The sequence below is a fragment of the Salmo salar genome, chromosome 06 (genome assembly GCF_965601325.2).
Source record: "Salmo salar chromosome 06, fSalSal1, whole genome shotgun sequence".
In the NCBI taxonomy this organism is placed as follows: Eukaryota; Metazoa; Chordata; class Actinopteri; order Salmoniformes; family Salmonidae; genus Salmo; species Salmo salar.
In genome coordinates, this window is record NC_138296.1 from 75,481,035 (window position 1) to 75,503,617 (window position 22,583).

Genomic DNA, 22,583 nt, shown 5'->3' on the forward strand with positions numbered 1-22,583 from the left:
TAAAATGTACAATAGAGTATTGCTCAAGAATGATTTTAAAGCCTATATTTCAATCCTAGGGTTCATCCTCACATAGTTAGTCAAAAACATCATGGTACCCCTTTCCTGCAGTCAAATGACCTAGTAGCCTCATGGGTGGAATGTTACTTAATAAACATTATCTAAAGAAACCCACTGAAAATCTGGTGTTTCTATGTCAAACGGTTTTGTTATATTTCAGTCTTCTGCAATGTATATAAAGTGTAATATTGGGATTCAAAATCCAAATGGAATACATTTCAACTCGGTATCTGACATGGCACAGGTGTCTTTTTATTAAGTCCACAACCATGCTTAAAAAGCATTAATAAAATCCATTGTTTGTTATATAAATTACAGCAATGTCTTTCTTCATTTCATCCAGCACCTATACTCCCAACACAGAGAAGTCTATCTGATACATTTCTGGATGGGAGACTAGAATGGAGCTTGCTTAATTTACAGTCACGGTCACATGCACACACACACACGATTCAATCCGTAAGCCTGAAGATCAGAGCTGTAGCGCGACTGAAATTTAAAGGTAATTTTCGATTGAGTTACTATGAATGCAGTCTATGCGAACGCTTGAACATTGCCTTTAAATTTCTCTTGCGCTGTAGTGCGGGTCTTCAGCTCTACGGATTGAATCAATCCCTTACTTCTTTTAGGTAGTCCATCGCATCCCAACACGCACAAACAAGCATATGCACAAGTACACATGCGCGCACACACACACACACACACACACACACACACACACACACACACACACACACACACACACACACACACACACACACACACACACACACACACACACACACACACACACACACACACACACACACACACACACAGGGCCTCGTTTATACCTGGTGCTAACATGCGTCCTTTGTCCTGATCTTATCCACATTCTGATTGTGTCCACATTGAAGCCATTGCAGCTACACATGGTAGTAAAATGTGTAGCCTATCTTTCCACTGTGTCCCACATGTGACAAGATTATTTGACACGCTTTCAAAATAATAGGAATGTGTTTATTTTAAGAGAATTATTGATGCCATAAGTCAAAGATTTTAGAGACCGGTATAATGATGATTTAAATGGTTTGACCATGTTTACACTTAAATGTAAAAAAGCATCACGCAAATCTATAGAGTAAAAACTATAGGCATAGTATCACAGTGAGATCCTGAATGAGCTCAGATTCAATATAAAGTAAGCACGTCTAGGAAACTCATGCACTGTGCACTTTTCTGTGTGTGTTTGGTTTTACTATCCTTGCGGGGATCAGAAGTCCTCGCAAGGATAGTAAAACAAACGTGTGTGTGTGTGTGTCTGTTTGTAAGGACTTCAGATAAACCAAGTACACTTAAAATGACATCAACAGCATCGATGTAACACATAAGCAAAAACAGCTACACTACATGATTATCGGGCTGAATAGAGGTAACCAAGGCCTGGATTCAATCAGGTCACGCATTAACCGGCGATAGCAGTCACCCACATTGCGGATGTTTTGGATGTGTCAGAGCTTCACACCCACCCCACTCAAGTTCTAAGTTCCGAACAAGAAAGTGTAGGCTATATATGTTCAAATTGAAGAATCGTTAAAGTAAATAATGAGGATGTGTATCAATCTAATCTAGGTGTAGGCTAGATTACATCTCACATTCCACTGTTCCAACTTGTAAACAAGGCTGCATGGGATTTTTGTTAATGCGACTACGGGCAGCCAGTGGCAATATCCGCTTTAGGCATAATACCAGAGATATTGGAGAAAGGAGGAGAAAGCAATCCCATTGGTCAATGAATGGAGGAATGTATAACGCCCTACCCAGCATACTGTTGACCAATCGCGTTAATGTTGTTGCATCAAGCAAGCTAATCGTCACAAAATTCCTTCCCAGTCAGGGTATGAGCCGAGAAACGTGCCCATTTCCCTTGAAAGTACGTAATGTCACGATGCCAAAGCTATACAATATTACAGAAGTTAATTATCACATCTCGAAAAAAGATTTGAATGTTGTACTTCTTGTTGTACTTCATGCTAATGTTTTTGAGCACGTGCCCAAATGACTCCGATTCACTCCTTGAAGGAGAGCTCTCGTTGCTTCCCATATTCTCAAAAGTATCTCTGATAATGCCTGGAGCAACTTGTGGATTTGACAGCACTAACACAATTCCACCTCTGATACCGCCGTAGGCTAAAGCGGATCTAATTGAATCAAGCCCTACATCACAGTCAGTGAAATATCACATTTCACATGCACAAACACACATGCACACTCTCTCTTGATCTCTTGCACACATACAGCACTTAAGATTGTCTCGCTATGTGTAAATTCATTGGTTGATGTGATTGGAAGGCACACATTACTTCAATGCCGATTATGAGGATCATTTTCATGTGGCTCTCATCAGGAGACTAAAATGTGATGAATAAACTTCACTTCCCTCTGTCTCTATGTAAACAGCTGCAGCCAGAGGCTGCCTGGCTCAACCAGAGGATACCAGCTCTGAAAGGGGTCACTTTGCAAAAGTAAAATGTCAAAAAATACTTTATTATAAAAAGTCCGACTTGTTCGAATTTAGATGTTGTTGGTTTTTGTTGGTTTCTTGGCACCGTTTACAGTAGTCAGAGTCTCTCCCTCTCCCTCCCCCCTCCCCCTCTCTGTTTTCGTGGACCACTCCTTCTCTCTGGTTGGTGGAGAGGTGGGTCCCTCAAGGCTTGACGTCCAGCTAGTTTCTCTGGTTCAAGTTCATCTCCATCCCTTCCTCAGGGTCTTTCTTGCCCTCCTCAGGGTTCTTCTTCCTGCCTAGAGCCTCAGCTTCCTCCATGGTGCTGGTCAGGGGCTCACCCAGGGTCTCTGGTAACCACAGGGTCAGAATACCTATTATAAATGCCAGGATCCCCACAATCAGCTATGGGAGAGGAGAGTAAAGACAGGTGAAAAGGAAATTGAGTTAGTGGAAGAAGAAAAATGTGTAAGGGCATGTTATCATAATATATGCTCTATCTGTATATCTGTGTCTGTTGTTTACCTGTGGTAGGAATTGCCAAATGTCAGCCAGGTAGACACAGAAAGGAGCCACCACACTGCCCACACGACACATCATACTGCCACTGCCCACCGCCAGAGACCTGAGGGGAGAACACACTTTAATACAATTGATAGCATCTGTCAGGATACATTAAGTATGTTGGATAGAAGAATCTCACAGTGTGTCCTGTCTGTACATGATGATGGTCGGGTAAAGCTCACAGTGTGTCCTGTCTGTACCTGATGATGGTTGGGTAGAGCTCACAGTGTGTCCTGTCTGTACCTGATGATGGTTGGGTAGAGCTCACAGTGTTTACTGTACCTGATGATGGTTGGGTAGAGCTCACAGTGTGTCCTGTCTGTACCTGATGATGGTTGGGTAGAGCTCACAGTGTTTACTGTACCTGATGATGGTTGGGTAGAGCTCACAGTGTTTACTGTACCTGATGATGGTTGGGTAGAGCTCACAGTGTTTACTGTACCTGATGATGGTTGGGTAGAGCTCACAGTGTTTACTGTACCTGATGATGGTTGGGTAGAGCTCACAGTGTTTACTGTACCTGATGATGGTTGGGTAGAGCTCACAGTGTTTACTGTACCTGATGATGGTTGGGTAGAGCTCACAGTGTTTACTGTACTTGATGATGGTTGGGTAGAGCTCACAGTGTGTCCTGTCTGTACATGATGATGGTTGGGTAGAGCTCACAGTGTGTCCTGTCTGTACCTGATGATGGTTGGGTAGAGCTCACAGTGTGTCCTGTCTGTACCTGATGATGGTTGGGTAGAGCTCACAGTGTGTCCTGTCTGTACATGATGATGGTTGGGTAAAGCTCACAGTGTGTCCTGTCTGTACCTGATGATGGTTGGGTAGAGCTCACAGTGTGTCCTGTCTGTACATGATGATGGTTGGGTAAAGCTCACAGTGTGTCCTGTCTGTACCTGATGATGGTTGGGTAGAGCTCACAGTGTGTCCTGTCTGTAACTGATGATGGTTGGGTAGAGCTCACAGTGTGTCCTGTATGTACCTGATGATGGTTGTGTAGAGCTCACCGTGTGTCCTGTCTGTACCTGATGATGGTTGGGTAGAGATCACAGTGTGTCCTGTCTGTACCTGATGATGGTTGGGTAGAGCTCACAGTGTGTCCTGTCTGTACCTGATGATGGTTGGGTAGAGCTCACAGTGTGTCCTGTCTGTACCTGATGATGGTTGGGTAGAGCTCACAGTGTGTCCTGTCTGTACCTGATGATGGTTGGGTAGAGCTCACAGTGTGTCCTGTCTGTACCTGATGATGGTTGGGTAGAGCTCACAGTGTTTACTGTACCTGATGATGGTTGGGTAGAGCTCACAGTGTTTACTGTACCTGATGATGGTTGGGTGGAGCTCACAGTGTTTACTGTACCTGATGATGGTTGGGTAGAGCTCACAGTGTTTACTGTACCTGATGATGGTTGGATAGAGCTCACAGTGTTTACTGTACCTGATGATGGTTGGGTAGAGCTCACAGTGTTTACTGTACCTGATGATGGTTGGGTAGAGCTCACAGTGTTTACTGTACCTGATGATGGTTGGGTAGAGCTCACAGTGTTTACTGTACCTGATGATGGTTGGGTGGAGCTCACAGTGTTTACTGTACCTGATGATGGTTGGGTAGAGCTCACAGTGTTTACTGTACCTGATGATGGTTGGGTAGAGCTCACAGTGTTTACTGTACCTGATGATGGTTGGGTGGAGCTCACAGTGTTTACTGTACCTGATGATGGTTGGGTAGAGCTCACAGTGTTTACTGTACCTGATGATGGTTGGGTAGAGCTCACAGGTGTACAAGTAGATGAGGCCGAAGGCGATGGCAATAGCAAACTTCCCTGTCATACTGAGGAAGATGGCTAACACCTCGATGTCCTGAAGAACAAAAAGAAGGAGAACAAAGGAGGTGGAGGGAAGACAGGAAGTACCAGAGAAAGAGAGGGGAGGAAGATAGACAGAGAGTGAGTAATAGAGAGCGAGAGGAGAGCAATCAATAAGACTGTAAACAATTCCAAACATCTGTTTACTGATTACTCAGCCAAAAACATCACAGACACTAACAGATTACCTTAGCCCTGAATCAGTCAACAACCAGTTAGAGCTGGAATACATCATTTCAACCTGAGGAAATAAGCTATGATCTTTAAACTGAAAACTAGTAGTGTGATCTTTAAAAAAAAGGTTTGCTTTTCTCCCTGTGAAGGAGGAAATTCAGTTTGTTCCCACCACCCCTCCCCTCTTTCTCTCCTCTCTGTCTCCTCCTCACTCCTCTCGGTCTTTGGCATCCCTCCCTGGCTGAGCTATCTGCTCATGCACTGAAAAGAGTATCATCTCAATATATCCACTATATATATATATATATATATATATATATATATATATATATATATATATATATACATATATATACACACACACACACACACAGTTGAAGTCGGAAGTTTACATACACCTTAGCCAAATACATTTAAACTCAGTTTTTCACAATTCCTGACATTTAATTCTATTAAAAATTCCCTGTCTTAGGTCAGTTAGGATCACCACTTTATTTGTCAGAATAATAGTAGAGGGAATTATTTCTTTCAGCTTTTATTTCTTTCATCACATTCCCAGTGGTTCAGAAGTGTACATACACTCAATTAGTATTTGGTAGTATACCCTTTAAATTGTTTAACTTGGGTCAAACGTTTCAGGTAGCCTTCCACAAGCTTCCCTCAATAAGTTGGGTGAATTTTGGCCATTCCTCCTGACAGAGCTGGTGTAACTGAGTCAGGTTTGTAGGCCTCCATGCTTGCACACACTTTTTCAGTTCTGCCCACAAATGTTCTGTAGGATTGAGGTCAGGGCTTTGTGATGGCCACTCCAATACCTTGACTTTGTTGTCCTTAAGCCATTTTGCCACAACTTTGGAAGTATGCTTGGGGTCATTGGCCATTTGGAAGACCAATTTGCGACCACGCTTTAACTTCCTGACTGATATCTTGAGATTCATATATTCACATAACTTTCCTACCTCATGATGCCATCTATTTTGTGAAGTGCACCAGCCCCTCCTGCAGCAAAGCACCCCCCCAACATGATGCTGCCACCCACGTGCTTCACGGTTGGGATGGTGTTCTTCGGCTTGCAAGCCTCCCCCTTTTTCCTCCAAACATAACAATGGTCATTATGACCAAACAGTTCTATTTTTCTTTCATCAGACCAGAGGACATTTCTCCAAAAAGTACGATCTTTGTCCCCATGTGCAGTTTCAAACCGTAGTCTGTTTTTTTTATGGCGGTTTTGGAGCAGTGGCTTCTTCCTTGCTGAGCGGCCTTTCAGGTTATGTCAATATAGGACTCGTTTTACTGTGGATATAGATACTTTTGTACCTGTTTCCTCCAGCATCTTCACAAGGTCCTTTATTGATGTTCTGGGATTGATTTGCACCTTTCGCACCAAAGTACGTTCATCTTTAGGAGACAGAACGCGTCTCCTTCCTGAGCGGTATGACGTCTGCGTCCCATGGTGTTTATACTTGCGTACTATTGTTTGTACAGATGAACGTGGTACCTTCAGGCGTTTGGAAATTGCTCCCAAGGATGAACCAGACTTGTGGAGGTCTACAATTTTTTTTCTGAGGTCTTGGCTAATTTCTTTTGATTTTCCCATGATGTCAAGCAAAGAGGCACTGAGTTTGAAGGTAGGCCTTGAAATACAGTGGGGAGAACAAGTATTTGATACAATGACGATTTTGCAGGTTTTCCTACTTACAAAGCATGTAGAGGTCTGTAATTTTTATCATAGGTACACTTCAACTGTGAGAGACGGAATCTAAAACAAAAATCCAGAAAATCACATTGTATGATTTTTAAGTAATTAATTTGCATTTTATTGCATGACATAACTATTTGATACATCAGAAAAGCAGAACTTAATATTTGGTACAGAAACCTTTGTTTGCAATTACAGAGATGATACGTTTCCTGTAGTTCTTGACCAGGTTTGCACACACTGCAGCAGGGATTTTGGCCCACTCCTCCATACAGACCTTCTCCAGATCCTTCAGGTTTCGGGGCTGTCGCTGGGCAATACAGACTTTCAGCTCCCTCCAAAGATTTTCTATTGGGTTCAGGTCTGGAGACTGGCTAGGCCACTCCAGGACCTTGAGATGCTTCTTACGGAGCCACTTCTTAGTTGCCCTGGCTGTGTGTTTCGGGTCGTTGTCATGCTGGAAGACCCAGCCACGACCCATCTTCAATGCCATTACTGAGGGAAGGAGGTTGTTGGCCAAGATCTCACGATACATGGCCCCATCCATCCTCCCCTCAATACGGTGCAGTCGTCCTGTCCCCTTTGCAGAAAAGCATCCCCAAAGAATGATGTTTCCACCTCCATGCTTCACGGTTGGGATGGTGTTCTTGGGGTTGTACTCATCCTTCTTCTTCCTCCAAACACGTCGAGTGGAGTTTAGACCAAAAAGCTCTATTTTTGTCTCATCAGACCACATGACCTTCTCCCATTCCTCCTCTGGATCATCCAGATGGTTACTGGCAAACTTCAGACGGGCCTGGACAAGCGCTGACTTGAGCAGGGGCACCTTGCGTGCGCTGCAGGATTTGAATCCATGACGACGTAGTGTGTTACTAATGGTTTTCTTTGAGACTGTGGTCCCAACTCTCTTCAGGTCATTGACCAGGTCCTGCCGTGTAGTTCTGGGCTGATCCCTCACCTTCCTCATGATCATTGATGCCCCACGAGGTGAGATCTTGCATGGAGCCCCAGACCGAGGGTGATTGACCGTCATCTTGAACTTCTTCCATTTTCTAACAATTGCGCCAACAGTTGTTGCCTTCTCACCAAGCTGCTTGCCTATTGTCCTGTAGCCCATCCCAGCCTTGTGCAGGTCTACAATTTTATCCCTGATGTCCTTACACAGCTCTCTGGTCTTGGCCATTGTGGAGAGGTTGGAGTCTGTTTGATTGAGTGTGTGGACAGGTGTCTTTTATACAGGTAACGAGTTCAAACAGGTGCAGTTAATACAGGTAATGAGTGGAGAACAGGAGGGCTTCTTAAAGAAAAACTAACAGGTCTGTGAGAGCCGGAATTCATACTGGTTGGTAGGTGATCAAATACTTATGTCATACAATGAAATGCAAATTAATTACTTAAAAATCATACAATGTGATTTTCTGGATTTTTGTTTTAGATTCCGTCTCTCACAGTTGAAGTGTACCTATGATAGAAATTACAGACCTCTACATGCTTTGTAAGTAGGAAAACCTGCAAAATCGGCAGTGTATCAAATACTTGTTCTCCCCACTGTACATCCACAGGTACACCTCCAATTGACTCAAATTATGTCAATTAGCCTATCAGAAGCTTCTAAAGCCATGACATCCTTTTCTGGAATTTTCCAAGCTGTTTAAAGGCACAGTCAACTTAGTGTATGTAAACTTCTGACCCACTGGAATTGTGATACTGTGAATTATAAGTGAAATAATTTGTCTGTAAACAATTGTTGGAAAAATTACTTGTGTCATGCAGAAAGTAGATGTCCTAACCGACTTGCCAAAACTATAGTTTGTTAACAAGAAATTTGTGGAGTGATTGAAAAACGAGTTTTACTGACTTCAACTGTATATCCACTCAGGTAGGATAATAACAGATTAATGCAAGTTAAATGTGGAATTGTTCACATGCGAGCAGAACATTCGTTACATGGTCTTCCCACTCAAAAGTTTCAAAATGTCAAATGTTTTGGGTGGCTAAAATCAGTAAAGTACATTATCCTCATGATTCCTGTAATGAAAGTGTCTTCCCAGCCTCTGGGCCTGTTTCATTAGGGCCTGTTCTGCTGGGGAGATAGAAAAAAGGCTTCTGATTGTATAACATTTCAAAATCTATTTGCGGGAAATACATAGCTTTGGAAACACCTACTGTTGTTCTCAGCTTTCCATTAGTATATTTTTTTATTTGTCATCTCTTAATAATGAGCTCAATAGCAACTATTTTGCAGCCAAGATATTTGATATGGCTTTGAGATACAATTTGTGCGAAATGCGCATCGGCCTTTGTGAGTGCATAGGATAGCAGACTGCAACTACAAATGTACTGTTAGATTAATACATGACTACTAGCAGTGGGTATTATATGTACTGTTAGATTAGTACATGATTACTAACAGTGGGTATTATATGTACTGTTAGATTAGTACATGACTACTAACAGTGGGTATTATATGTACTGTTAGATTAGTACATGACTACTAGCAGTGGGTATTATATTTACTGTTAGATTAGTACATGACTACTAGCAGTGGGTATTATATGTACTGTTAGATTAGTACATGATTACTAACAGTGGGTATTATATTCACTGTTAGATTAGTACATGACTACTAGCAGTGGGTATTATATGTACTGTTAGATTAGTACATGACTACTAGCAGTGGGTATAATATTTACTGTTAGATTAGTACATGATTACTAGCAGTGGGTATTATATGTACTGTTAGATTAGTACATGACTACTAGCAGTGGGTATTATATTTACTGTTAGATTAGTACATGACTACTAGCAGTGGGTATTATATTTACTGTTAGATTAGTACATGACTACTAGCAGTGGGTATTATATGTACTGTTAGATTAGTACATGATTACTAACAGTGGGTATTATATTCACTGTTAGATTAGTACATGACTACTAGCAGTGGGTATTATATGTACTGTTAGATTAGTACATGACTACTAACAGTGGGTATTATATGTACTGTTAGATTAGTACATGACTACTAACAGTGGGTATTATATGTACTGTTAGATTAGTACATGACTACTAGCAGTGGGTATTATATGTACTGTTAGATTAGTACATGAATACTAGCAGTGGGTATTATATTTACTGTTAGATTAGTACATGACTACTAGCAGTGGGTATTATATGTACTGTTAGATTAGTACATGATTACTAACAGTGGGTATTATATTCACTGTTAGATTAGTACATGACTACTAGCAGTGGGTATTATATGTACTGTTAGATTAGTACATGACTACTAACAGTGGGTATTATATGTACTGTTAGATTAGTACATGACTACTAACAGTGGGTATTATATGTACTGTTAGATTAATACATGACTACTAGCAGTGGGTATTATATGTACTGTTAGATTAGTACATGACTACTAGCAGTGGGTATTATATTTACCCTTAGATTAGTACATGACTACTAACAGTGGGTATTATATTTACTGTAAGATTAGTACATGACTACTAGCAGTGGGTATTATATGTACTGTTAGATTAATACATGACTACTAACAGTGGGTATTATATTTACTATTAGATTACTATATGACAACTAGCATGACTACTAGCATTTCAAATTACAAAAATGTGACTAAGACTTAATGGTATTATAGTCAAAATGACTTAAGATTAAATAAAGAAATAGTGCTAAATGAACACTGGGCTGGAGTATGGCAGTTTAACTCTCCTCCAGCTCAACCAATCTGACCTAGTGCACCTGCAGTACTATAACTCAGGCTGTTTCCATGACGCAACAAATCCACAGTAGACTTTACTATAACAGGCCTCTCTCTCTCTGGTGGCCTGCGGCTGCTGTGGACAGGGCCATGTACAGGCGTTTGGAGGGGCAGGTTGATTTCTTGGCTCTATGGCCCATTAGTAACAGATATGGAGATCCCTCCCTGCTGAGGGCAGAAAACTATTGGCTGCTGCTGGAACAAACCTGTTGAATCCCACCACTTAAAAACACATGCGCACATGCACACACATCGGCCAGTGTTGGTCAGGTTACAGTTAGAGATAGGTTTAAGGTGAAGGGTTTAGGTCAGGGCATGTAAACTTCTGTGCACAGGCCATTTCTACTAAAATGAATCCTGAATGGTTACCCCCCCATCCATCTGTTTAAGTCTCAGACGGATCTCCAGGGTCACATTAGGTTTGAAACGTTCTGCAGTCAGGATGTGTAGCATGTGTCAAAACACACACATTACCACTAGACTGACTTAAGACGGACGGGACAGATTGGATTAGCTCAATGGAGCAATTCATATCACTGTGCACTCTGGGTAAATAAGACCAGGTAGTCAGGGTAGGCTGACCCTGTGGTATAATGTTGACTCCTTTCCTTGTTTTAATAATAGTGGCTTTAAGGGATTTGTCACACTTGCTCCTATCCTTTGATTTCACTCTAGCTCACACACCCTCCCACACACCCACACACACACGTGATTACTTGTACATACGTTTGGCACCACAATGATGAGCATGCAGGCCATTCCAGCCAGCAGCAGAGCCGGGGCACATGTCCTCTTCCTGCCCACCCGGTCCATCGCATAACAGCCAATCAGGTAGGAGGGGAACTCCACCGCACCTGGAAACAGACAATCACAAAGGATGTCAGAGCAAGGCAGCGGGCACGGCTGGCATTGTGACATTCTGTGAGGTGACATCTGGAACTAGGCCAGCAGTGCCCGTAATTTGACTGAAAGGTCCTAGTGACGAGACTGTTTCATCTTTGATACTTAAGAGCATAGAGAAAAGAGCTTGCTAGATGGCACTTCATCTGAGTTTCACAATTGATCTAAAGTGCAGCCAAAAAGAGGGCCACAGACAGCTAGGCTTACTCTGAGCAGGAATTGGGGTTTGTGGCTCTTTCTTCAAACACATATCTTCCAAACACAATATAGGCTTATTACATTATTCTCATTGCCCTCATTACATCCCACAAGTACCTAGCTTAAAAATCTACAGTAGTGAGATATTTTTGTGTCTAACAAAGTGAATCATGGTTAAAAAAGATATAGTATCTTACTGACCTGGGCAGGTCCCAAAAGCATTGTAGCACTAAGATAATTGTAATTCCACTGAAACTAAATGTACAAAAGATTATCTTAGTGCTTACGATGCTTTTGGGAAATGGCCCTGATCTGCCGTTAATGAAACCAGAACTGGAGAAAACTAGTTCTGCTGCTCACAACACACACATAAGGTAATGACTTTAAAACTATGTATACATCCAATGGCACATCCAGTTTTAAACAGTTGTCTGTTTACAGTGGAGGTGCCCAGACATTAACTTAAAGCCCAAAGCAGTATTCTGTCCAGGATCCTTCCTGTAGAATAAACAGAATAGTAAACACAGAATAGTCAACAGGCAGAGCTATGGGACAGACCAGACACAGACCGTGTTCACATGGCCAAAAGCAGCTGTGTCTGTATAAACACACCTTTGTCTGTCGCTGTAGGAGCCTGAATTAGCAGCACCAGCTAGTAGCAGCAACACCAGCTAGCAGCAGCACCAGCTACCAGCACCACCACCAGCTAGCAGCAGCAACACCAGCTAGCAGCAGCAACACCAGCTAGCAGCAGCAACACCAGCTAGCAGCAGCAGCAACACCAGCTATCAGCAGCAACACCAGCTAGCAGCAGCAACACCAGCTAGCAGCAGTACCAGCAACACCTAGCAGCAGCACCACACAACACTCCCTGTCTGTCTGTCTGTCTATAGCTACCTCAGCCAGCCCATACTGTCTCAGTATCAACATTAGCCACATATACAGTAGTAGAGTTCAGCAGCTTTAGTTCAGTGTATAGAATGCCCATCTGTCCATGACCATCTACATGTACTATATGAATACATTTTTGCTTGATAGGGAAGTAAATATATACAGCTTGGTGGTCACTCCTAAATATATACAGCTTGGTGGTCACTCCTATAATCACCCCTAACACAGTACATACACATCATATGCCCCACCCACACACACCCCCATCCCAGTCTCACCAGCCAGGAAGAGGTTGATGTACTGGTTGCCCCCCAGGTTAACAGAGCCCAGGGAGAAGACGTAGTAGCCCAGGCTGCTGATGAACCACACGGCCCCCACCGTCACTGTCCTCCACGCCATCCTCCACGTCCCAAACAGGTCCAGGATGCTCAGCTTCTTCTCGGGCTCTGCCGGCTGGGCTACCCCCGCTGCCACCTCCTTCTCCAGCAGAGCCTCCTCGGGTTCCAGGAGGTTCTCGGCCCTCAGGCGGCCAGGCTCCAGCCCGTTGAATCGGGCAATGGAGTCCAGCAAGACCTGGGTCTCCTGGAGCCTCCCCTTAGCCATCAGGTAGAAGGGCGTCTCTGGGAACTTCCAGCAGAAGAAGAGGAAGGGGGAGGTGCAGGTGGAGAGGATGATCTGATAGCTCCGCCAGGTTCGCACCAGGTAGCCCATGATCGCTACCATCATGACGCCCACGGCAAAAGCGGCGTGCACGTGCATGGAGGTCCACGTGCGCACCTTGTTGCCGGTGAACTCGGTCACGTACACAAACACCACCACAAGGTAGCCACTAGACACCTGCCGAGAGGGAGAACATTAGAACACAACACAGGGCCAGAGCCTCTAATCACATATAGGCTACACACACAGAGACAGAGAGACACACACACACTTTACTCTTGATGCATAAATCTAATGCCTGACACAAGTATCTGATGTGTGTTATCCTCTGATCTGTGTTTAGTAAATAGATCCTGAGAGCAGACTGTGGTTAGACCTTATCCTCAGGGAATGACCCGGATATTAGCCCAAACAGCTCACAGACGTACAAGCATTAGCATACACATGCACACACACGGTAACATATATACACAGGAAATAGTATTGTAGGTTGGGCTTGTGGTTTCTAAAACGGCCTTTCAAATCTGTAACTCTTACAGGGTTTACAGACCACAATACGAACAACAGAATATGGCCAATGGTCAGAGAGGATGTACGGTTGAACAGACACCTGGCTGTAAGACTGAGAATGTGTGTATATGTGTTCTGTTATGAGCAGCACAGGGAGGGTGGGTGTCTGGGCACAACATAGGACCTACTATGTAAGCAACATTTTATAGCCTTGTGGCCTGCTAATATTAACAACCCTTTCCCTCCAGTACAACCTGCCATTACTTTTAGACACAATCTAATACTGACAAATACAAATACTGTATGAATACTAACTAATGTATGAATATAACTGCATTCCTGAACTTGACTTCTGCATAAATCAAGAACTCACAGTATGTCTATGGGAGATTAGTTTGAAATGTCAAGTAAAGTTTCTCCATAAGAGAATATTTTATTGAGTGTCTCCTTACACTACATTCCTCTCCACACACACACTCACCATGGCGAGCAGGAAGCGTATGAACATGAATAGGTAGTAGTTCCCCGTAAATGCCACGCTTACACCAAACACAAACTGGCACAGGCTGGTGATCATCAGGATCCTCCGTCTGCCAACCCTGAGAGACAGAGGAGAGAAAGAGACAGAGGAGAGAGAGAGAGAGAGGGAGAGAGAGAGAGGGAGAGAGAGAATGTGAAAAGTTAGGATTACTTGTTAGGGTGTACAGTTGCACCAAGGCCTCTGTTGTGGCTGACTGTCATCCTGACTGAGCCATAAGTTCTAGAGCAGGGTTGTCAAACTCATTTTGCCATGGGGGCCACATTCAGTCAGAAAACAGTCCTTTATCCATCGTTTTAGGAATTTTCGATGCTCCCGGACTGTCATATCAGTTATTATTATCGAGCTGGACACACTCAACACTGTGTGAATGTAGGTCAATTATCATTTCTACACAGTTTGGATTTGGTTTTAGTAATTTTGAGTACACTTTTACTCAAACCGCCCGCTTGGCCGTCTGTTTGACACCCCTGTTGTAGAGGAAGAGACATACTTCATGTATTTATAAAAAAGGCTCTCTGCTATCTACTGTATCTGACGACATGGGAAAAGTTGAGAGAAAACTATTCAACGTCACACAAGCTCATATGATGTGAGCGCAAAATAAGAAGTATTGTATTGCTGACTGGGAATTGCACACACAGAAGTTGTGATTGAGTCGGTTTGTTTGTTGTGTGAGTACGTGACTTCATGCGACTCAAGGCATTGATCTAGAACAGAACAAATATTGGTTAAAATATTGTTAGACAGACCACAAGTTGGGAGCAGCACAGGGTCAGCCACATTCATACTGCCCCAGTGTATGAGCATGGAAGTAGTCTAGTAGTCTGTCTAACTACGAAACAATCTATCTCGTCACTGAATAGGATGTGATCTCTTAATGCCATGCTGTCCTATACCCCACCATATTGACTGGTACCACAAGGTTGTCCAGCCATAGTACACACAAGCAGCATATAATGCATAGCGACAACATTCAAAGTGAACACACTATGGAACTTTGAACTGGTAATATATAGGTTCCAATCCACAACACAAACAGTTTCACAACACCACAGGCCGCCACTCTTCTGCATGGGTCATCACTATCAGTCACAAATAAGAGGCTAAAATGCCTTATTAGAATCTCAAAAACGGCCTAAAAAACTATCCAAAAGCCCATAATGATACAGCCCAGGTAGGCACACCCTCACCCCTCAGTCCCAGCTCAGGGAATGGGTTTGTGGGCATGAGGGTTCAACTGAGTGCCCCATTCTCTAAATAGTGGACACCTAGACCATGACTCAGGCTAGGGACCTAGCTGTAGCTGGATCCAGATACCTCTTCTAGCTTTGGCAGGCCTCTCCTTTCCTGTCTGGACAACTGGGTGTTATCCTGCCAGGGGTCTTGTATGTCCACACTGTACCAAGAGTCTTAAACTGTCTTTAAACTGTCTCTCTGGCTGTCGACTGGCTGTTACCCTGTAGTGTCAGATTCACTCACGGAAAAGCCTCTCTGAACCCACACACACACTGTTACCCAAACTAGAGGTCGACCGATTAATCGGAATGGCCGATTAATTATGGCCGATTTCACGTTTTCTTAACAATCGGAAATCGGTATTTTTGTACGCCGATTTATTTATTTTCTATCTTTTTTTTTTACACCTTTATTTAACTAGGCAAGTCAGTTAAGAACACATTCTTATTTTCAATGACGGCCTAGGAACGGTGGGTTAACTTCCTTGTTCAGGGACAGAACCACAGATTTTTACCTTGTCAGCTCGGGGATTCAATCTTGCAACCTTACGGTTAACTAGTCCAACGCTCTAACCACCTGCTTTACATTGCACTCCACATGGAGCCTGCCTGTTACGCGAATGCAGTAAGAAGCCAAGGTAAGTTGCTAGCTAGCATTAAACTTATCTTATAAAAAACAATCAATCAATCATAATCACTAGTTAACTACACATGGTTGATGATATTACTAGTTTATCTAGCCTGTCCTGCGTTGCATATAATCGCTTAGGTACACGTTGCTCCAACCATAAACATCAATGCCTTTCTTAAAATCAATACACAAGTATATATTTTTAAACCTGCATATTTAGTTAATATTGCCTGCTAACATGAATTTCTTTTAACTAGGGAAAATGTGTCACTTCTCTTGCAACAGAGTCAGGGTATATGCAGCAGTTTGGGCCGCCTGGCTCGTTGCGAACTGTGAAGACTATTTCCTCCTAACAAAGACCGCCGACTTCGCCAAACGGGGGATGATTTAACAAAAGCGCATTTGCGAAAAAAGCACAATCGTTGCACGACTGTACCTAACCAGAAACATCAATGCCTTTCTTAAAATCAATACACAGAAGTATATATTTTTAAACCTGCATATTTAGCTAAAAGAAATCCAGGTTAGCAGGCAATGTTAACCAGGTGAAATTGTGTCACTTCTCTTGCGTTCATTGCACGCAGAGTCAGGGTATATGCAACAGTTTGGGCCGCCTGGCTCGTTGCGAACTAATTTGCCAGAATTTTACGTAATTATGACATAACATTGAAGGTTGTGCAATGTAACAGGAATATTTAGACTTAGGGATGCCACCCGTTAGATAAAATACGGGACGGTTCCGTATTTCACTGAAAGGAAAAACGTTTTGTTTTCGAGATGATAGTTTCCGGATTCGACCATATTAATGACCTAAGGCTCGTATTTCTGTGTTTATTATATTATAATTAAGTCTATGATTTGATAGAGCAGTCTGACTGAGCGGTGGTAGGCACCAGCAGGCTCGTAAGCATTCACTTTCATGCGTTTTGCCAGGAGCTCTTCGCTGTGCTTCAAGCATTGCGCTGTTTATGACTTCAAGCATATCAACTCCCAAGATTAGGCTGGTGTAACCGATGTGAAATGGCTAGCTAGTTAGCGGGTGCGCGCTAATAGCGTTTCAAACGTCACTCGCTCTGAGACTTGGAGTAGTTGTTCCCCTTGCTCTGCATGGGCAACGCTGCTTCGAGGGTGGCTGTTGTCGATGTGTTCCTGGTTCGAGCCCAGGTAGGAGCGAGGAGAGGGACGGAAGCTATACTGTTACACTGGCAATACTAAAGTGCCTATAAGAACATCCAATGGTCAAAGGTATATGAAAAACAAATCGTATAGAGAGAAATAGTCCTATAATTCCTATAATAACGACAACCTAAAACTTCTTACCTGGGAATATTGAAGACTCATGTTAAAAGGAACCACCAGCTTTCATATGTTCTCATGTTCTGAGCAAGGAACTTAAACATTAGCTTTCTTACATGGCACATATTACATTTTTACTTTCTTCTCCAACACTTTGTTTTTGCATTATTTAAACCAAATTGAACATGTTTCATTATTTATTTGAGGCTAAATTGATTAATGTATTATATTAAGTTAAAATAAGTGTTCATTCAGTATTGTTGTAATTGTCATTATTACAAATAAATGTAAAACAAATCGGCCGATTAATCGGTATCGGCTTTTTTTGGTCCTCCAATAATCGGTATCGGCGGTGAAAAATCATAATCGGTCGACCTCTAACCCAAACACACACTTTCACACTCTGTTTGCCTGTTTTTCTGTGTTGGCCCGAGAAAGAGGTGACATGAAGACTGATGGGTTTGAGAGATGAGGAGGGTAGGTTCTAAGGACCCGCTGAGAATAAACCCTCACCCCTAACACCAGGCCCATAAACCCTCACACCAGGCCCATAAACCATCACCCCTAATACCAGGCCCATAATCCCTCACACCAGGCCTATAAAGCCTCACACTAGGCCCATAAACCATCACCCCTCACACCAGGCCCATAAACCCTCACACCAGGACCATAAACCATCACCGCTAACACCAGGCCCATAAACCATCACCCCTAACACCAGGCCCATACACCCTCACCCCTAACACCAGGCCCATAAACCCTCACCTCTAACACCAGGCCCATAAACCCTCACCCCTAACACCAGGCCCATAAACCCTCACCCCTCACACCAGGCCCATAAACCCTCACCTCTAACACAAGGCCCATAAACCCTCATCCCTAACACCAGGCCCATAAACCCTAACACCAGGCCCATAAACCATCACCTCTAACACAAGGCCCATAAACCCTCACCCCTAACACCAGGCCCATAAACCCTAACACCAGGCCCATAAACCCTCACCTCTAACACAAGGCCCATAAACCCTCACCCCTAACACCAGGCCCATAAACCCTAACACCAGGCCCATAAACCCTCACCTCTAACACAAGGCCCATAAACCCTCATCCCTAACACCAGGCCCATAAACCCTAACACCAGGCCCATAAACCCTAACCTACACCCTCCTCACCCTTCACCTCTGCACTCCTCATATTGCACTCATCCCTTGAAATAGACCTCCATGCCATCTATCCCTCTATCTTTCCCTCAGTAGATCTATATCCCCTGGGCCTTTCAGGATAGTCTGGGTAACACCTAGCTCTCAAAGTCCTCCTGACTTCAGAGTCCAGAATGGCCCTTTGATGTTGTCGGCACAATGTGTTGATTTACATTTACATTTAAGTCATTTAGCAGACGCTCTTATCCAGAGCGACTTACAAATTGATTAAGGGGGCTGTGCTTTTACTGGTTGGCTCTCTGTTCCTTTCTCACTCAAAACACTCACAGCCCCCAAGCACCGCCCCCTTCCATTACAACTGTTGGATTTTCAATTCCAAACAAGAGAATTTCTGAGTGAATATTGCATTAACAAATGGCCTCCTTTCCAGACCAGTGTGTCACAGCTTTCCCTGCGCTGTGCGGCACAGGGGCACAGCCAGGGAGGGACAGGGGCACAGCCAGGGAGGGACAGGGGCACAGCCAGGGAGGTACAGGGCACGGGGCGCAGCCAGGGAGGTACAGGACACAGGGGCACAGCTAGGGAGGAACAGGGCACAGGGGCACAGCCAGAGAGGGACAGGGGCACAGCCAGGGGGGTCGCACAGGGCACAGCCAGGGAGGTACAGGACACAGGGGCACAGCCAGGGAGGAACAGGGCACAGGGGCACAGCCAGAGAGGGACAGGGGCACAGCCAGGGGGGTACAGGGCACAGGGGCACAGCCAGGGAGAGACAGGGCACAGGGGCACAGCCAGGGAGGAACAGGGGCACAGCCAGGGAGGGACAGGGCACAGGGGCACAGCAAGGGGGGACAGGGCACAGGGGCACAGCAAGGGGGTACAGGGCACAGGGGCACAGCCAGGGAGGTACAGGGCACAGGGGCACAGCCAGGGAGGTATGGGGCACAGGGGCACCACCAGGGAGGGAAAATAGTACAGGGGCACAGCCAGGGAGGGACAGGGTACAGGGGCACAGCCAGGGAGAGACAGGGTACAGGGGCACAGCCAGGGAGAGACAGGGTACAGGGGCACAGCCAGGGCGGGACAGGGTACAGGGGCACAGCAGGGGGCAGACACATTCCCCATATTTGGGAATAGGTAGGTGGGGAAAGCTCCTCTTACCTATCAGCTATGTCCCCGAACACCAGCGCTCCGACCAGCACACCCATCATAAAAGTGGGCTGACACAGCTTGGCCAGCCATTCCCTGTCACACACTAGGTCCCAGTCTGTCACGATGCTCTGATACACCTCGCTGTGGTCGTACACGTAATGGTAGTTCCTGTCGCACTTCTCTGTCGTCCTGTTGACGAGCTGCTCGTAGGTAAAGTCTGTGGGGTTAATCCGCTGGGTTCGCTGGCAGGTGCTGAGCTCCCACTGTTTGCCCTCCGCCGTCCGCACCACCATGGGCCCATTCGCCGGTTTAAAGAACGGCAGCACCTCCTCCAGGGAAGCTCCCGTGTAGTTCCCGTACAGGACGTCAGTTACGTTACCGGGCGGTGCGCAGACAAAGCTTGGCCTCTCCACAAGGAACACAGAGGCCAGGTAGTGGATTCCACAGGCTATGGCCTGGAAGACAGCAGCAAAGTACAGACATGCCTGGAACCTAGGAGGAGCAGAAGAGATGAGGGGAGGGTCCTGTTACGTTCTGGAATCGAGGGGTTCAATAAAAGGACAACATGAGGAAGTTGCATCAAAGGAATGAAACCCTTTACTATCCAACACATAGAAATAACTTCACCGTGATTGATGAATGCACAATGAAATAAAATGACACCCAATCATTTGATAGCCTACTGTAATATAAAATGAGCTTTTTTTCTTTATAAAAGTAGCCAAACAAAAACAGAATATTCTCCATGTACAAAAAATACAAACATTGAATATAGGTCTACATCAAGTGTTTTGAATATAGTGAGAATGAAACAAAGAACTATAGGCTATTATAATGGAGAATGTTTATCCAATTTTAACGCGCCAATGATGCAAAGCACTACAAAATCAAGTTCAGACCAACTTGAAGGAAGAAAGCTGCTGTCTTTTGTTAGCAGAGAGAAATAAAGAAACATTTACTATAAGGGCTACAATACTTACTATGTAGGCTAACTAAACATCAATAGAACAATAATCACCGTATTTCTATCAAAATAACCGTGTTGTCTACAAGAGGGGTGTATGGTCATCATATGCCCAGGGAGGGTTGTCGGAGTAAACATGAAAGAGTCTCTGGACAAAATAAGTTTATGATATTAGTCATGTTAATTCAATGCAATTTAAGTGGAAATTACATTATTGTTCTGGGTACCTTTTGAAGTGTCCAAGCTCATCGAATAGACGATCCACGCTCATAATTCCTTGACAGGTTTTTCGCGCGCCCTCTCGCTCCAGTGAGTGGGGGATTCTGCATCGACTCGCCACTGACAATTTGTAAGTGTTGGCTTTTACTGTACGCCGGTAGGAGGGGCACGTTTAGGGAAATTTCCACTTAGTGCGACGAACAGGGAAAAACTGTTTTAAATTATGGTGAAAAGTGTGGCGGAGCTTGCATTTGACACCCCACAATGCAATTGTAGGCTGGGAAACTACTGTAGAAGTTGATAAACGATTGTGCAGACTAGTGTTCTTTTTTTTCAATCACTGCAATTTGCATAAAGACTATTAGACCTGGCCATCGCGTTCCTTTTGATCAGTCAAACAAGCACGTGCCGTAGACATATCGCCTCATCAAGCACTGCTTTCAGAGATCCAGTGACTGATTCATCCTTCTAGCACTCCAAAACAATAGACGCTGTTTTCTCTGCTGAAAGACATCACATCCACTAAATCTATTGTCCTACTACAGTAAATCAATCAAAATGTGTAACGTTTGTTGTCTCAGACATCACCATGTTAGGCACAACAATGCAATGTCAATATACTGTAATCAGACAGACAGGGACGGTGATAGATAGCCTTCCCTGCAGCTCAGTTGGTAGAGCATGGTGTTTGCAACACCAGGGTTGTGGGTTCGATTCCCACGGGGGGCCAGCAAAGGAAAAAAATGTATGAAATTGTATGAAATGTATGCATTCACAACTGTAAGTTGCTCTGGATAAGAGCGTTTGCTAAATGACGTAAAAATGTGATATCAGGTGTGGACAGACTCAGGTTCAGGTGGCTGAGTCAGACAGACAGGGACTGTGATATCAGGTGTGGACAGACTCAGGTTCAGGTGGTGAGTCAGACAGACAGGGACGGTGATATCAGTTGTGGACAGACTCAGGTTCAGGTGGTGAGTCAGACAGACAGGGACTGTGATATCAGGTGTGGACAGACTCAGGTTCAGGTGGTGAGTCAGACAGGGCTGGTGATATCAGGTGTGGACAGACTCAGGTTCAGGTGGTGAGTCAGACAGACAGGGACGGTGATATCAGGTGTGGACAGACTCAGGTTCAGGTGGTGAGTCAGACAGACAGGGACTGTGATATCAGGAGTGGACAGACTCAGGTTCAGGTGGTGAGTCTTCAAACAATGAGGTAATTTATCTGATGTCTTTGACTTTAAAGCAACCCTGTGATTCTCTCCATTCTCTGTCCATTCTCTCTCTTTGTACGTCTCTTCCACTCTCTCAGATGCACACAGTCACTCTTTCCAAGCTTGTGCTTAATGCTTTTGTAACTGGCACAAACTTTCACTGGCTGCCCTACGTCTGTTTATTTTTATTTATTTATTTAACCTTTATTTAACCAGGTAGGCCAGTTGAGAACAAGTTCTCATTTACAACTGTGACCTGGCCAAGATAAAGCAAAGCAGTGCGACACAAACAACAACACAGAGTTACACATGGAATAAACAAAACATAGTCAATAACACAATAGAAAAAAAGAAAGTCTATATAGAGTGTGTGCAAATGGCGTGAGGA

The 22,583-nt window shown here is 44.1% G+C and overlaps 1 protein-coding gene across 1 annotated transcript; it reads right to left on the reverse strand.

Annotated features, from left to right (window-relative positions):
* Positions 1–291: 291 nt before the first annotated feature.
* LOC106607984 (solute carrier family 22 member 16) lies at positions 292–22,283 on the reverse strand. The gene is made up of 8 exons (XM_014205525.3): positions 20,988–22,283; positions 19,806–20,288; positions 14,263–14,380; positions 12,890–13,448; positions 11,349–11,476; positions 4,857–4,966; positions 3,068–3,167; positions 292–2,947 (listed from the first exon to the last, which is right to left on the reverse strand). The coding sequence occupies exons 1-8, from the start codon at positions 21,029–21,031 to the stop codon at positions 2,765–2,767; spliced, it is 1,725 nt and encodes a 574-aa protein (XP_014061000.1). The 5' UTR covers positions 21,032–22,283; the 3' UTR covers positions 292–2,764.
* Between the last annotated feature and the right edge of the window lie 300 nt (positions 22,284–22,583).

Bases quoted from the DNA above. Each gene is read 5' to 3' on its own strand.
- LOC106607984 (XM_014205525.3), bottom strand. From the start codon at position 21,031: ATGAGCGTGGATCGTCTATTCGATGAGCTTGGACACTTCAAAAG. The intron at 13,449-14,262 runs GTGAGTGTGTGT...CCCTCTCGGCAG, and splicing joins TACGCTTCCTGCTCGCCATG to GTGTCTAGTGGCTACCTTGT. The intron at 4,967-11,348 runs GTATGTACAAGT...TTTGTTCTTCAG, and splicing joins TCATCATTGTGGTGCCAAAC to GACATCGAGGTGTTAGCCAT.